The 15,866-nt window shown below is 35.3% G+C and overlaps 1 protein-coding gene across 5 annotated transcripts in view; it reads left to right on the forward strand.

The window, feature by feature from the left end:
• NRG3 (neuregulin 3) overlaps positions 1 to 15,866 on the forward strand; it is a 1,217,216-nt gene that overhangs the window by 1,046,968 nt on the left and 154,382 nt on the right. For 3 of the 5 annotated variants that reach the window (XM_053922213.1, XM_053922216.2, XM_053922212.2), the window contains exon 4: positions 14,267 to 14,293. In XM_053922213.1, coding sequence (XP_053778188.1) covers positions 14,267 to 14,293 — 27 coding nt within the window. The remainder of the gene's footprint in view (positions 1 to 14,266; positions 14,294 to 15,866) is intronic. The other 2 variants (XM_053922214.1, XM_053922215.2) reach the window with 1 other exon arrangement.

Below are 15,866 nucleotides of genomic sequence, written 5' to 3' on the forward strand. Positions count from 1 at the left end.
GTTCAATACCTTTCAATGGTAGAGATTGCATTTCTTTATACTAGACTGAAAATTTTTTAGGGCCTTTGACATTTTTGTACCTACAGTCCTTATTCCAAGGGTTCAGTTGGTAGAAACCCGGAGATGCTGGGTAACTCTGGATTTAGAGATTATACTTTGAGCTCATAGAATTTGGGAGAGTTTTTAAACTTACTACATTACCTGTGTGAGGCTTCATAAAACATAGAAAATGGATTAAGCAAATATTTGCTGTAGGTTGAAATAAATAATTAAAATTAGATTTTATATGGATAAAAGACTTGTATAAAGATTAATAAAAATAGCAGTAAAGAGAACAGTGATTATTGAGTTATGATTTTATTTGATAAAAAGATCACACATAGATAAAAAAATATTAATGTATAAATTGGCTCTAGATCTGGATTTTACTGTGATGAATCTCATTTATTCACTCAAAAGTATTTTTTGAGCACTTACTTTGTACCAGCTATTTTTTAAATGTCATACAAACAATGAATAATAAACAAGTTGTTATGGGTTGAATTGTATCTCCAAAAATGGGTTAAAAGTAGAGCCTCCAATTTTGACTCCCTCAGATTGTGACCTTATTTGGAGATTAAGTCTTTACAGAGATAATCAAGTTAAAATGAAGTCATTGTGGTGGGTCCTAATAAAATGTGACTAATGTTCTTATAAAAAAAAAGGAAATTGGGACGTAAACATGCACACAGACAGAATACCGTGTAAAGATGAAGGCAGAGATTGGGATATTGCATTCACAAGCCAAGGAATGCCAAAGATTGCCAGCAAATGACCAGAAGCTAGAGGGAGGCATGGGGAAGATTGTCCCTCACAGCCCTCAGAAGGAACCAACCCCTCTGACACCTTGATCTCTGACTTCTAGCCCCCAGAACTGTGAGACGATACATGGATGTTGTTTAAGCCTCCTGTTTGTGGAACTTTCTTATGGCAGCTGTAGCAAATGAATGCACAAGTGAAGTGCTTCCCTCATGAAAATCTGCATTCTAGTCTGAAGCAGGAAGGGAAAATTACCAAAGATATATGATAATAATACTTCCTATAGTAATAGATTCTAAGAAGTAAAAGAATGGAGTGTGAGGGAGATTAGAAGTGCTGTTTTTTGTAACATGATATCTGACAAAATGCCATTAGAAGTGATATCTGGAGGAGGATCATTAAGGGCAGAAAGAGCAGCCAGTCCATGGCTCCAAGGAAGTGGAATGTTTTGGGTTAGTAGAGTCACCAGGATGTCAGGGTGGTTGAACTGGGTAAGGAAGAGGGAGAATGGTAGCAGTAGCATGCATGGTCACAGAGTTAATGGAGTCTTTTTTTTTTTTTTTTTTTTAATTTTGATGCTGACTTTGTCTTCTAGAGTAACATAGACACGGGAGAGGTTTTTCAGCAAATGAATAATGTAACCTGACTTAAATTTTAACAGGATCTCTCTGGCTGCTGTGTGGGAAGACTGTAGGTGGGGAGAAAGTTGAAAGCAGAGAAATCAGGGAGATGACTACTGTGGTAAAAAAGTTTCAAATGAGAAATGCAGCTGGTTTGAGCCAAAATGATGGTGGAGGACTTGAGAGGGAACTGAAGTGGCAGGCAAAGCATTACAAATGCAAGAGAAAGTTTGACAGAGAATTGGAAGTGTTCTGTGAAGGATGCTGCAAGAAGTTTCCACTGAGAAACAGTTGAGCAGGGGGCACTGAATGTCAGTGTGGAAGAAATAGATGAAGTTGGTATAGAGGAGCATTTGGCTTGCTGCCAGTATGCTGACTTCCAGGGCAATGGAGTCATCACACAATTCACTCCTCTTACTCATATCTTTGAGTGGTATTTGTGGACCCTGCGTTGTTGTCACTGCAGTGAGCAAATGGATTTTATTTCCTCCAGAGAAGGTTCAATTTAAACAAGGGGAAAATGCCATTATTTAAATCTCCTACAGCTTTGAACTCTTTATCTAGGATTTATCATTCATCTATTAACATGAAGAAAAGGAAAATTGCTTAAAACAAAAGCTGCAGCTGATCTGACACTAACCAACTAAAATTGTTTGGTTAAAAAATACCAAATGCTGATAGCAACAGCAATTAGATAGTAAGTTCTTAACAGCTTGAAACCCCACAAAATTTATTGAAGTTACTTTATACCTATTTACTTAAATATTTTGTTTAGAGATCATACAAATTATCCCATTTAATATTCTTTTTTTTTTCAGGAGCAAGAAAAGTCAAATTTAAAAAAATAATTTTTTTAAATAAAATAAAAATTAAGGATAACATGGCAATATTGAGTCCAATATAATTGTATCTAATTTTGTAATGTAAGTTAATCAGCTTGTGTAGCAGTAACAAATCTTAGTCCACAATATTGGAATGGATACCAATAAAAAACCATTTGTGTTGTGGATTCCAGGAGCAGTACTTTATACCTATCATCTGCATTTAAATCCCAGCAGTTTTACTAACTAGATGAGGAAAATTGTTAACTTCTGTGTGCCTCAGTTTCATTTCTTATGTGGGAATAAAAATAGCACCTACTTTATAAAATTGCTGTAGGTTTTGTAGAGTTAAGATAAGCAAAATGTGTAGAGGAGAGACTTTATATTAAACCCTCAAAAATTTGAGCTATAATATTATCTCTACTATTTGAATTTCCTTATTTTCTTGTTCAAGTTTCATTTCATTGGGTTAGTGAAAAGTATGATCACAGTTAGTTCATCATTGACTCCTGTCTCCTGAGATTTGCCTCAAAGTTCAGGGAAGGGGTGTGGCTTATGCAGGTCCCAGGCACTGGCGCCATTACCTATCTGTGCTGGTATCTGCTGAAATGTCCTAATTACTGTCATGTTTTCTTTCAGGCCACAGGGTTCATTGCTGCATGTTATGGTCTTCTCAACCTAATAGCTCATTTGTGCCATGCTCTCAGTGACTGCATCTATCAGGTGAACAGGGAATAAATTGGTCTGTATAGCTGATTCTTGCCCTGGCACATCTGAAGCCCGTCACTCTGGATTCTCCAGGCATTCCATAATTCAGTGTAAAGCTGAGGCTGGGAGGATGTTGGATATAAGGTACTCTGTGGTCTTGCTTCCCACCGGAGCTGTACCTAGAAAGTTCAAGGCCATCCTGTTTAAGAACTTGTTTCACTTTCTCTAATTGGAGCGGTGGGCATTGAGTAAAACTAAAAAAAATCTATATAGCTATTTGGTTTTTCTTTATACACTCTTTACCAAATGTTCTCTCTTTACTAGGAACTGTCCTCGAATCTATAATATAAAGACAAACTAGGCATGTTATTTTACTAAGTTGTGTATAGTCTCTTGGGGGAAATTGGTGAGTAAACAGATAACTACAATGGTTAGAGTGCAATCTAAGTCAGAGTGCCTGAATATAAAAAATTTTGTGATGAGTATTTCTGTTGGAGACATGTAGTAAAAAGATATGCGTTATTAATGAGTAAAGTTCATCAGGCTGTACATGAGCAAGGAGAGTCATTGGAAGTGAAGAGTGAATTCGAAGGTGGAGATGGGTAAGCAGGCTGGGGCTGAATCATTAATGTGTGATTTACATGGTATGCTAAGCAAGGCATTAAGTTTTCTAAGGTTGATAGAGGTATGATTTAATGAAATGAGATTCTTCCCATCTTGGGCAAATTAGTCCACCGCTCTGAATCTCAGTTTCCTAATCTGTAAAATACTATCCCTAGGAAGGATGCTATGAAGACAAGTAAGGGAGGTGTCATAAAAGTCCCAATACATCATTTGCAGATGGTAGTTTCAAGGAATTATATTGTAGACTCTACTAACTTGCCTTTCTAATAATGTATAAGTGATGTAAAATTAGAATTTAAAAAATTATCCATACTCAGGTTCTGACATCTGCACACCATTTTGAAAAGGTTATCTCACTAATAGGATGCCCAATAGAGTGATTATTTCCATTCAAATATCTAGCAAGTATATATAGAAAGGTATTAAAACTCTAGAAAAAGGCAGTGAGAGGATGAAGGTAAGAACTTCAAAGTATCTGGATTCAACTAAATTCCCAACTAATTACAGGTAAAATTAGATAATGCTTTCTTCCATTATTTCAATAAAGAAGCTTCCCTTGATTTTTCTACACTACTAAGAATAATCCAGCTACTCTGGGGAAAGTCATTATGGGAGAAGGCTCTGCCAGTTTAATTTCCATTTCTTTATTTCTATTAAATAAAAGAAGCTTACATTAGTCCTTATGTTATTAACTGCTTAATGGTTTTAGGAAGCAGGTAGAAAAAGAATTGTTCTTTGCATTTAAATGAGACAAATAACACTCTCAGCTGATTATGCATTTAGGGAGAAAAGTTTTATCCTATTGCTACATTTTAAGTCCACAAAGTAATAAATTAATCCACTAGTTAGCTCAAATGTGTCCTCCGTTGTGCTCATTATCAAGGATTCCCAGGTGTTCAGGGATTTATAAGTATAAATTGATGTGACTTTTAAGCTTGATACTAGAAATATCCAGCATAAAGAGCATAAACTGTGAAACTATTCCCATACTAGCACTTTTTATTAAAAAAAAAACTTACAGCATTAAATATTAAATTAAGATTTTCCCCAATATTGTAGTGTTTTATCTTATTCTTGGGGGTGGCAGGGCAATTTATTTATTTATTTTTAGAAAGAGGGGAAGGGAGGGAGAAAGAGATGGAGAGAAGCATCAGTTTGTGGTTGCCTCTCACATGTCCCCAGCTGGGGACCTGGCCTGTGACCCAGGCATGTGTCCTAACTGGAAATCGAACTGGAGACCCTTTGGTTCACAGGCCAGTGCTCAATCCACTGAGCCATACCAGCCAGGGCTACTATTAATACTTATATAACCAAAAAGCAGTATGTTTTTGAATGAAGAATTTTTTCATGTAATGGGAATTTTTATTTAATTCTTTAATTAAAAATTGTGAACATGGAATCAGAGATAAGTCGAATACTCCAAGATGTTTTCACTGGAAAATTCTACAAGCTATTTAGGCAAGATGTATCTCTGAAGAGCAGCTTGAACAATGTTCACTCATAAACCTCAGTTGTGACCCTGTTTTGATATTTAGTTTTACAGAGCCAAATGCCTGTCTTGAGTTTGCAGTGCATAAACACGTGGCACTGTTTCCAAGGCTGCCTGCTTCTCCTTTAGCACATATGTATATTTTTATTTAGAGGATAAGAAAAGAATGTAAAACAGAGGTGTGTCTGTTCAACAGAAATCAGTAACCGAGCTTTTGAGATGAGAAACAAATAGGCCAGGTTTCATAACAAAGCCCATCAACAGGAAAATGGGGCTATGTACTCTTCTGGAAAAGTGGTTTTGCTTCTCCATGACTGATGACCTGTTGGGTATGAAGCTGGCCACAGTAATAATGTCAGGGCTTACTCTCAGCAGTAGAAACAACGGTCATATCTGCTATGATGGAGGAGAGAGGGGGATTGGGATTACAGAGGTGAAAGGGCCACAGAGAGTCCTCTGATCTAGACACATAATGCAAGTTGATTTTGTGTAAAATTGACTTTAAATTTATTTTATACATACAGAGAGAATACAGAAAAAACTATAACAAAAAAGTAATAGAAATTACATTTAAGCAGTAATAAGAAAGCTATCAATTTTTCACATTTCAAATTTTATTCATGAACATGTATAAATTTTAAAATCAAATGTATATGTGCTAATAAAAATAAAATTATATCCCTGGCTGATGTAGCTCAGTGGATTGAGTGAGGGCTGCAAGCTAAAGGGCCGCCAGTTCAATTCCCAGTCAAGGCACATGTGTAGGTTGCAGGCCAGGGCCCCACTAGGTGCCATGTGAGAGGCAACCACACATTGATGTTTCTCTTCCTCCCTTCCCCTCTCTCTAAAAATAAATAAATAAATTTTGTAAAAAATAAAATAAAGTAAATAAAATTATATATTTAATGAGGCAACATATCCTAGCAGAAGGGGCATGAAGTTTAGAATCTAAACCACATTCATATCCTAAATTTTGCACTAAGTAGCTGGAAAAATATCCCTGATTAGTTTCTCTCCTTGTAGGATAGCATTATAGAATTGAACACAGTGCCCAGGAAAACATTTACCTGCCTTGCCCTCCACAACCATGCTCACTCTCTTGCCAGTTCTTCCCTCCCTGTGGTGGGCCCAACAGCCTAAGAGATTCAAGTCTGGCTGCTACTCAGTTTCCAGTTGCCACATTCTCTTCCCCCTAATGTCACAGTTATATGTTCTAGTAGCTGGTGCTGAACCCTAGTCCCCCATTCTTTGACCCTTTAATCCTTTTTTGAGAATTTAATAGGCAAATTTAATTTAAACTTTAAAATATCCCATCTTTTCCTCCATCATAACATAATTTTTAAAGTTTTTTTTCTACCTTTATTTTATTTTATTTTTTACTGTTATTCTTTTTGAAAGGTATATATTCTGTGGATCTGTTTATTTCTTCCAGACTGAAGCTTCCCTCAACAATCACAACCAGGCCTACCCTCAGCCCTCATTCCTCTCCTAATCAGAAACCTTAGAGTCTATCTAAGCCTTTCCTAGTTTACCTGGCTTGCTACAATAAACTGGGACATACATGACAATGTCTAACATATGAATCTCATCCCTGGGTCCCTGATCTTATCTGGGAGCAAGCAGAATATACACAGACCCAATGTTGGAGCATGAGACGATTACATCTACTTACAGTGACTCTAGAAACAACTACAGACCAATAAACTCAGGCGTTGGGGGTCAGCAAACATTCAAGAACTAACTTCCCATCTTCATAAATCCAATTTAGTCTTCTCAGTTGAGATGGACTATCTCTTCCTAAATATCATCATTGAAAATCACTTGACTAGGATCTGTGAGGGTAATCTAGAGAGGGGCAGATTTCAGTTCAAATATAAAGACAAACCATTTATAGCTGACATGTTTATAGTTGAGTGGCTGGTTTCCTCCACCCTTATATGGCATGTTTCCCAGATAAATTACTGTAGATCACTAGTAGATCACTAGTAGATCACTAGTTCCACAGGGGTTCACGAGAAGGTGGTTGTTTACATCAGTTTGGGAAACATTACCTACTGAACCACCTCCTGGACAGTCTTGGTACACATATGAAGGCTTTTGGGAATTCTTGCAGTGGACAAGCCTGTTGAACCTTAAGCAAGTACATATTTAAGGCACAGAACAATATTTTTGTCTAATATGTTTCCCCACATCCCGTGGAACATGGGTTTAAATCACTTCATTTCATGATAGGAAAGGCTTGTCCACTTACTTTTAATACAGGAATGACACTGAAACTCACATTTATGTAGCATTGTCCCTGTGCCTAATTGCAGTGAGTTCTATATCATAGGTTGGATGACTAGCTGTCTCTTCTTGCCCTGAGACTGGAATCAACAAGAAGTGTTTTCACTTGCTCTTCTTCACCCTGCCCACATTGCAGAACCTGTTGGTCACCCCTGATGGTCTGTCTCACCTACAAACAAGAGGCTTTGAATTGCTCACACTAAACAGAGTCATGGACACTTTGGAAACATGCAGGTCTTGAATTTCCAGGAGTTTTTGACTTTATATAATATGAAATATAGAACATAAAATTGAGGTTACCTACCAAGACCACAAATGTTAAGAATGTTTCAGGTCCACAGCGGAATTCCTGGAATTTGTTAAAAAATTGCACTTTCAATATTGAGATTATTTGCTTCAAAGTATGGCAAATGTCCAGACACAACTCTGTATATATCTTGCTATATGTGCAAGCAAATAACTTCAATTAGACAAACCTTGTCGTGAAGAAATAACCTAACTAATAATGAAAAAAATATTAATGATTTGCCAGTTTGGTTCGTTGGAGAGAGGGAACTCTCCTCTATCATATATTTAATATTTCATAAATAAACTAGAGGTGAGCAAGTAAATAAATGGTGTTTCTACAGGGCCTGAAGATACTTGAAAACAATTTGTTCTCTTAAGTAGATTAAATAACTCCTCCCTGAACATCTTATTACTTGATGATTTTGTAAAATTTGTTTTTCCTCATAGGGAGGTCATATGTATACCCTCAGTATAAAAAATGGCTAAAATTCAAGCTGCTTAGGCTCAATTGTGTTTCCTTCACTTATCGGCAATTTACGTGGTTTCTACCACATTTCCCATATTTGGGGAAATTTCTTCAACTCCTTCTACCTTTGTTCCTCATCTGTAAAATGAAAATAATGAAATTCTTATTCTCATAAATTTCTGCAAGATAATACTTAAAGAAGTTCTGAGCATATAGTAGGTCCTCAGAAAATGGTAGACATTATTATATAATCAAAAAGGGGTGAATATTCAAGAGAACTATAATTTTTACATATAAAAGTTAACCAAACTGTTAAGAAGATTGAAATTATATATTCTAACATATACCACAAGGAAAATCAAATGTTTTTGCTTAAGTTCCATGCCTACTCTTCCATTTCAGTATCTGTGCAGTCCTTGGCACATGATTTGCTGAGGAATGAAAAAAATGAATAATTAATTGATTAATTCTCACCACATACATCTTGATTTTTTTCAGGCATGCTTGAATAACTCCAGGAAAAAATGTTTCCTTTAAGAAATAAGGCAGTTAATGATTATGAGAAATATTGTAGTTTAAGTTCTGTGTAACTCAATTGACAAAATTAATTGCTTTTCTGTTATGCTATTCATGGATTTTTATTAATCCTTTTACATAGAACAAAGCCTATTAGTATCTTTAACCTTGCAATAAAGATTACAGTATTTAGTATTTTAATAAAAAATGGAAATGCATGTTTGTGTGTGCACATGAGACAGAGAGATGTTAAATAAGATCTAACTTTCATTTGTATGTTGCAGTGGTATCAGTTTTCATGAGCACAGCATTATAAAAATAATAATTTCCCTATAAAATCCAAGGATATAAATGCCATCTTACTTGACAGTATTTCTGAGAATTACAACTCTAATAATTAGATACAACTTTTCTGCTATGGTAAGAAAAGACAGATTTCCTTTACATTAAGAAGGGGGGGAAATGGAGACAACTGTACTCAAACAACAATAAATAAAAAAATTAAAAAAAGAATTCTACTTATGCCTTTCAGTGTTTGAATAATTTTCAAATTCTGTATTCTCTCCCTTCTAATGGTCATGAATTCATTGTGATTTAAAGTGTTGAGATTGCCCTCAAGTTTATCCATATCTCCTATCATCCATAGAGGTGGAACAGCCAAGGTTGTAGAAAGAATGGAAAGTGACCAGATACAAATTCAATGTACACAAATCTGTTGCATTTCTATATATGATCAATGAAATATCAGAAAAATAAATGGAAAGAAAAACAATTTATTTTGCAGTTGCTATTTGTAATAGGTATTAAATCGAATAAAATACCTAGGAACTATTTAAAGTATGTGAAGAACCTATACACTGAAAACTACAAAGCATTACTAACAGAGATTTAAAAATACACATAGAAACAAAAAGATATTGTGTATTTATGAATTGGAAGAATCAACATAATTAAAATGTCTGTATTACCCAAAGCAATATACAGATTTAATGCAACCTCCATGAAAATACCAATAACATTTTTTAAAGAAATAGAACAAAAAATATTCAGATTTGTACAGAATCACAAAAGGCCTAGAATAACCAAAACAATACTGAGAAAAAAGACAAAACCAAAGGTATCACAATATCAGACTTCAAATTATACTACAAAGTGACAATAATCAAAACAGCATAATACTGGCAGGAAAACAGACACACAGACAATAGAACAGAATTAAGAGCCCAGAAATAAAACCATATATATATATATGGTAGTTGTTGACAAATGAGCCAAAAACATACAATGGATAAAAGAAAGCATCTTCAATAAACGATGCTGGGAAAATTGGAAAGCTACATGCAGAAGAATGAAACCAGACTACTGTTGGTCTCCATATACAAAAATTATAAGAGCAGTAACAATAAATTAATAGAATAAAACACAGCTACTAAACTATGGACCTTGGTCTTAGAGAAGATTTTATGAATTTGACCCAAAAGCAAGAAAAGTAAAGGCAAAAATAAATGAATGAGACTATATCAATCTAAAAAGCTTTTGCACAGCAAAAGAAACTGCCAATGGAACAAAAAGGCAACAAACTAAATGGGAAAAGATATTTACAAACAACAGCTCCATCAAGGCATTAGTACCCAAAATATATAAAGACCTCATACAACTCAACACCAAACAAACAAACAATCCAATTGAAAAAAAAAAAAAGTCAGATAGCTGAACAGAGACTTCTCCCAAGAAGGCACAGAAATGGCCAACGGACATATAAAAAAGATGGTGAACTTTATGCACCATTAGGTAAATGCAACTCAAAACTGTAATAAGATACCATCTCACAATGTTTAGAATAGTTATTATTGACAAGACAAATAATTACAAGTGTTGGAAAGGTTGTGGAAGGAAAAGAACCCTCATTCATGCTGATAGGAATGTAAACTGGTATACCTACTATGGAAAACAGTATGGAGTCTCCTCAAAAATTTAAGAATGAAGATTTTTATTCATATGGGAACCCAAATATACTTTGGCCAACTTGTCTACAATCTCCGTTCTTTCACAAAGCACATTAGCTTTCTTCCAGAAGCAAGTTTATGGGTCCTTGGCCTCTCCATCCAATATATATTTTCTGGTTCTCCGGTATAGCATTATTATTAAGAATTACCAGAGCCTTTTCTCTGCCAGCTTTCACTGAATTACCTGAGAACAAAAATCAGATCTTTTTATGAAGGTCTTCTTAACATCTATCAGTATATATTAAGCGGTCAACAACAAAAAAAGCCATGTAAAGAAAGGAATGTATTCACCTTTTAAAATTTTTGTTACAATCTTTATTTATATGAGATATGCTCAATTAATCTAGGTCTTAATCACTGAAAAAAGTGAACTATATATAGGCAAATTTATAGACAGAAAATAGATTAGAAGTTACCAGAGGCTGGGGAGGGTAAAATATGAAAATATTGCTTAGTGGGTACAGTTTCTATTTGGGGTTGTAGAAAAGTTTTGGAAATATAGTGGTGATGGTTGTGCACATTATGAATGCAATTAATGCCACTTGAACTGTACATTTAAAATGGTTAAAATGACAATTTTTGTGTTTTATACATCTTATCACAATTAAATAAAAAAGTAATTTACCAATAGGAAAAGCACTGAAATACTCAAGATAACAAATACATATTTTCTAAACAAGAAAGTTTCTATGCTAAATGAAGAATTCATATAAAGAAGTTCAGATTTCAGTTTTGGAAACAAATACAATTGAAGAAATATTTTGTCATTGATTTTTATTTAAGAAACATAGTGCTGCAACAGAAACCACCATTAAATAATGAAATAAATTTAAAAAGTGAATTCTTGAATGATAAATACAAAGCAGCATTTAAATAAATGGACTTCTAAAGTCAAATGCCTAGGCACAGCCAGGCCCAGTTTACCACTCTGCTGCTTACAGACAGACATTAGTGGGTGGAAAGAGTGGGCTGTACACATCTATATGGCCACATCATCATTCATTTTTTATAGGAAGTGCTGTCAAGTTTAACAGTCATAGAACTTTGGGGTCAGATCTAATGGATTTGTGCCCTACATATGCCTCATCTTTTGGGGCCAATGTAAGATTTTTAATCTTTCTGAACATGCAGTTTTCTCATCTAACAAGTAAAAGGGGACTTCCAGACAAGATAGAGACGAAGGTAGACACGCTGTGCCTCATCATACAACCAAAAGAAGGACAACAACAAATTTAAAAACAAAAAACAACCAGAAGTGACAGAAAATTGAACTGTATGGAAGTCCGACAAACAAGGAGTTAAAGAAGAAACATTCATCCAGACCGGTAGAAGAGGTGGAGATGGGCAGCTTGGTGGAGAGGACTCTCAGCAAGGCGGTAGCTGGAGGACCAGGCAAAGTGGTGGCTGGCAGACTGGGCAGTCACACATTTGTGTGCAGATAAACCAGGAGGAAAAACTAGGAAGCTAGGCAGACTGTGCAACCCAGGGATCCAGCACATGGAAATAAAGCCCCCAGGCCTCTGACTAAAAACATGTATGGGACTTGAGGTGGCAGTGGGAGAAACTGCCAGCTCTGTGAATGCCTCCCAAGAGAGTTCGCTGGACAGACACACAGAGTCCTAGAATGTACACAAGCCCACCCACCCAGGAATCAGCACCAGAAGGGCCCGATTTGCTTGTGGGTTGCTGGGGGAAGTGACTGAAAACCAGCAGAGTGAAGCAAGCTGCACTGTTCCCTCTCAGACCCCTTCCCTACATACAGCATCACAACTCGGTGATGTGGGTTGCCTTGACCCGGTGTACACCTAAGGCTCTACCCCTTACTACATAACAGCCATGACGAGACAAAAAAAAATGGCCCAAATGAAAGAACAGTTAAAAGCTCCACAAAAAATACAACTAAACAACAAAGAGATAGCCAACCTATCAGATACACAATTCAAAACACTGGTTATCAGGATGCTCCAGGAACTCACTGGGTATTTCACAGCATAAAAATGACCCAGGCAGCGATGAAGGTTGCATTATGTGAAATAAATAGAAATCTACAGGGAACCAACAGTGACAGGAAGGAAACCAGGACTCAAATCAAAAGTTTGGAGCAGAAGGAAGAAAGAATTATTCAACCAGAACAGAATGAAAAAACAAGAATTTAAAAAAATGAGGAGAGGCTTAGGAACCTCCAGAATATCTTTAAATGTTCCAACATCCTAATCATAGGGGTGCCAGAAGGAGAAGAGTAAGAGCAAGAAATTGAAAACGTATTTGAAAACATAATGGATAACTTCCCCAATCCAGCAAAGGAAATAGACTTCCAGGGAGTCCAGGAAGCTCAGAGAGTCCCAAAGAAGTTGGACCCAAGGAGGAACACATCAAGGTACAACATAATTACATTACCCAAGATAAAAGATAAGGAGAGAATGTTAAAAGCAGCAAGAGAAAAGGAGACAGTTACCTATAAAGGAGTTCCCATTAGACTATCAGCTGACTTCTCAAAAGAAACCTTGCAGGCAAGAAGGGGCTGGAAGGAAGTATTTGAAGTCATGAAAGGCAAGGACCTACATCCAAGATTACTCTACCCTGCAAAGCTATCATTTAGAATGGAAGGGCAGATGAAGTGCTTCCCAGATAAGGTCGAGTTAAAGAAGTTCATCATCACTCAGCCATTATTATATGAAATGTTAAAGAGACTTATCTAAGAAAAAGAAGATAAACATTATGAACAGTAAAATGACAACAAGCTCACAGCTATTAACAACTGAACCGAAAAAAAAAACAAAACAAAGCAGAAAACCAAAGACAAACTAAGCAAACAACTAGAACAGGAACAGAATCGCAGAAATGGAGATCACATGGATTGTTAACAGTGGGGGACTGGGAAGGGGAGAGAGTGGGAAAAGGTACAGAGAATAAGTAGCATAAATGGTAGGCAGAAGATAGACATGGAGAGGTTAAAAATAGTATGAAATGTAGAAGCTAAAGAACTTATATGTAAGACCCATGCACATGAACTAAAAGGGGGGAATGTGGGAGGGAGGGGGTGTGCATGGCAGAGGGAAATAAGGGGGGGAAATGGGACAACTATAATAGCATAATCAATAAAATATATTTAAAATAAAATAAAAATTAAAAATAAAAATAAAAACTTAAAAAAAAACAAGTAAAAGGGAAAAAATTCAACATTATTGCTTTCTTTGTGCAGGTGATGAGCACCTGGTGAAGGCCGATCATGTGGATGTTTTCACTTCATCATAGGACAGAGGTCCAAAATGTTTGTTAGTCAAGTAGTTATTCTATATAAAATATCATGAGTTCTAAAAATATCTTTAGTATCAGATACTATTTTGTGTCAACATTTCTTTCTTTCTTTCCGGGCCTAACCTTATGCTTCTCATGCTTAGTAACTGATTCAATATTATCCCACCTAAAGTTCCAGGCTTTTGGGAAATACCAACCATGTTCAGAGCACCCTGTTATTGTTGATAATCTGTAAATTATCTTTCCCAAGCAAACATGCAGTTAAAGTTGAGACACATTCTTTTCCTTGAAAGAGCAGTCTTATCAGCATTGATTTCCATGTGGAATTTTTTCTAATCATTTTCTCTTTTTCTGTTTTCCTTCCTTACATGCTGACTTCGGTGTAGCAGACCACTTGGGGATTGAATTCATGGGTAAGACTAAACAATTTGCTTCTTAATTATATGCAAAAAGCTAAGTTTGAAAATGTTTATAGTGCTCTCCTTCCTCATCTGATTATACTTGAAATATTTCATTATTAGATGCTATTAGTAGTAAAAAATGTTTTTGTCAATATTTCACTAAGTAATGGCTCAAAATGAAAGACCGAACTACTTATCAGGAAGTCAATTTAATGTTAAGTGCCACTCGGGAATCATACAGAAGTTGGATTTGGCTCCTGGCTTTGATGGTTTCCCTAATTCTCAATTTTCTTATCTGTAAAATAGGGATAATAATCATTCCTATTTTACTGCAAGTGTAAATTGCTTAACACAATGTTTACAAGATTCCAACACTCAATATATGACAGAAAATAATTGCTATGGCTTTAAAATGTCACTTTTATTATTTTCTGCTCTAATTCCTTTTCCTTTTGCATGATGATTACTTTGGATACATTTTGGTATTAATCATAATTTGGAGTATGAACTATATAAACTTTTCATTTTACAAAACTAAAATATTTCTTTTGAAAATACTTGCAGTGAATGACATGTTTTTAAAAGCATTAGAATGCCTTCCACAGGAATTATTCTCTATATTTATAGTTAATTGCATAAGAATGGGTCACACTTTTCTGAGTCTATTTTTTAAGTACAATTACAGAAGAAAAAAGCAAATAAAATATAACCAGAGACATTGAAGTTAAGAACAATCTAACGATAGTCAGGGGGGAGTGGGGAGGGGACAGTGGAGAAAGGGGATTACAGGGACTACTATAAAGGACACATGGACAAAATCAAGGGGGAGGGTGGAGGTGGGAGAGGGAGGGGGTTCAACTGGCGTGGGGTGGAGGGATGGGGAGAAAAGGCGTACAACTGTAATTGAATAACAATAAATTTTTAAAAACATTTTTTAAAAATAAAAAACTTAAAAAGCATTCCATGGGGTTGGTATGCATCATGGTATTAAAATGAAAATATCCTTAAGAGGTAAAGTTGTGAAATGGAAAAGACCTAAATTTGATTCCAAATTTATAATTTTCTGCTTAATTGACTTCTGTTAAACTTTGGATTTTTCTCTTACATGATAAGATTATGAATACTTCATACATGATACACTTATGATAGCACTTATAAATTTACTTGTATTTATTTATCCACTCACACATTCATTCAGCCAATATTCATCAATTGCTCACTGTAAGCAAAGAAAAAATGCAAAATGCTAGAGATAAAATAGCAAATAAAAATGAGCAAAAAATCTAGTTAATTGGAGCTTATAGTCTAGTAAACTTAGAGATGATAATTGGGTAATATTACTAATAAATATAAAATTGCAAGTTTTTGGACACCTTTGCCAGGCAAGATATAGGAAAAAATTGATAGATATTTAAAACATGATAATAACAAATATTTGAGAGGAATTGATGTTGATGTTTAGAAAGAGGAGATTCTTAGAATGACTGCAGGGTTTATTGTTTTCATATTTAGATAAAAATAAGGGTGTTTACTAGGTTATGTTTGGAAATGTTGAGTAGAAGTCAAATTAATAGTTGTGTTACTG

Source organism: Desmodus rotundus, chromosome 4, assembly GCF_022682495.2.
Source record: "Desmodus rotundus isolate HL8 chromosome 4, HLdesRot8A.1, whole genome shotgun sequence".
Lineage (NCBI taxonomy): Eukaryota > Metazoa > Chordata > Mammalia > Chiroptera > Phyllostomidae > Desmodus > Desmodus rotundus.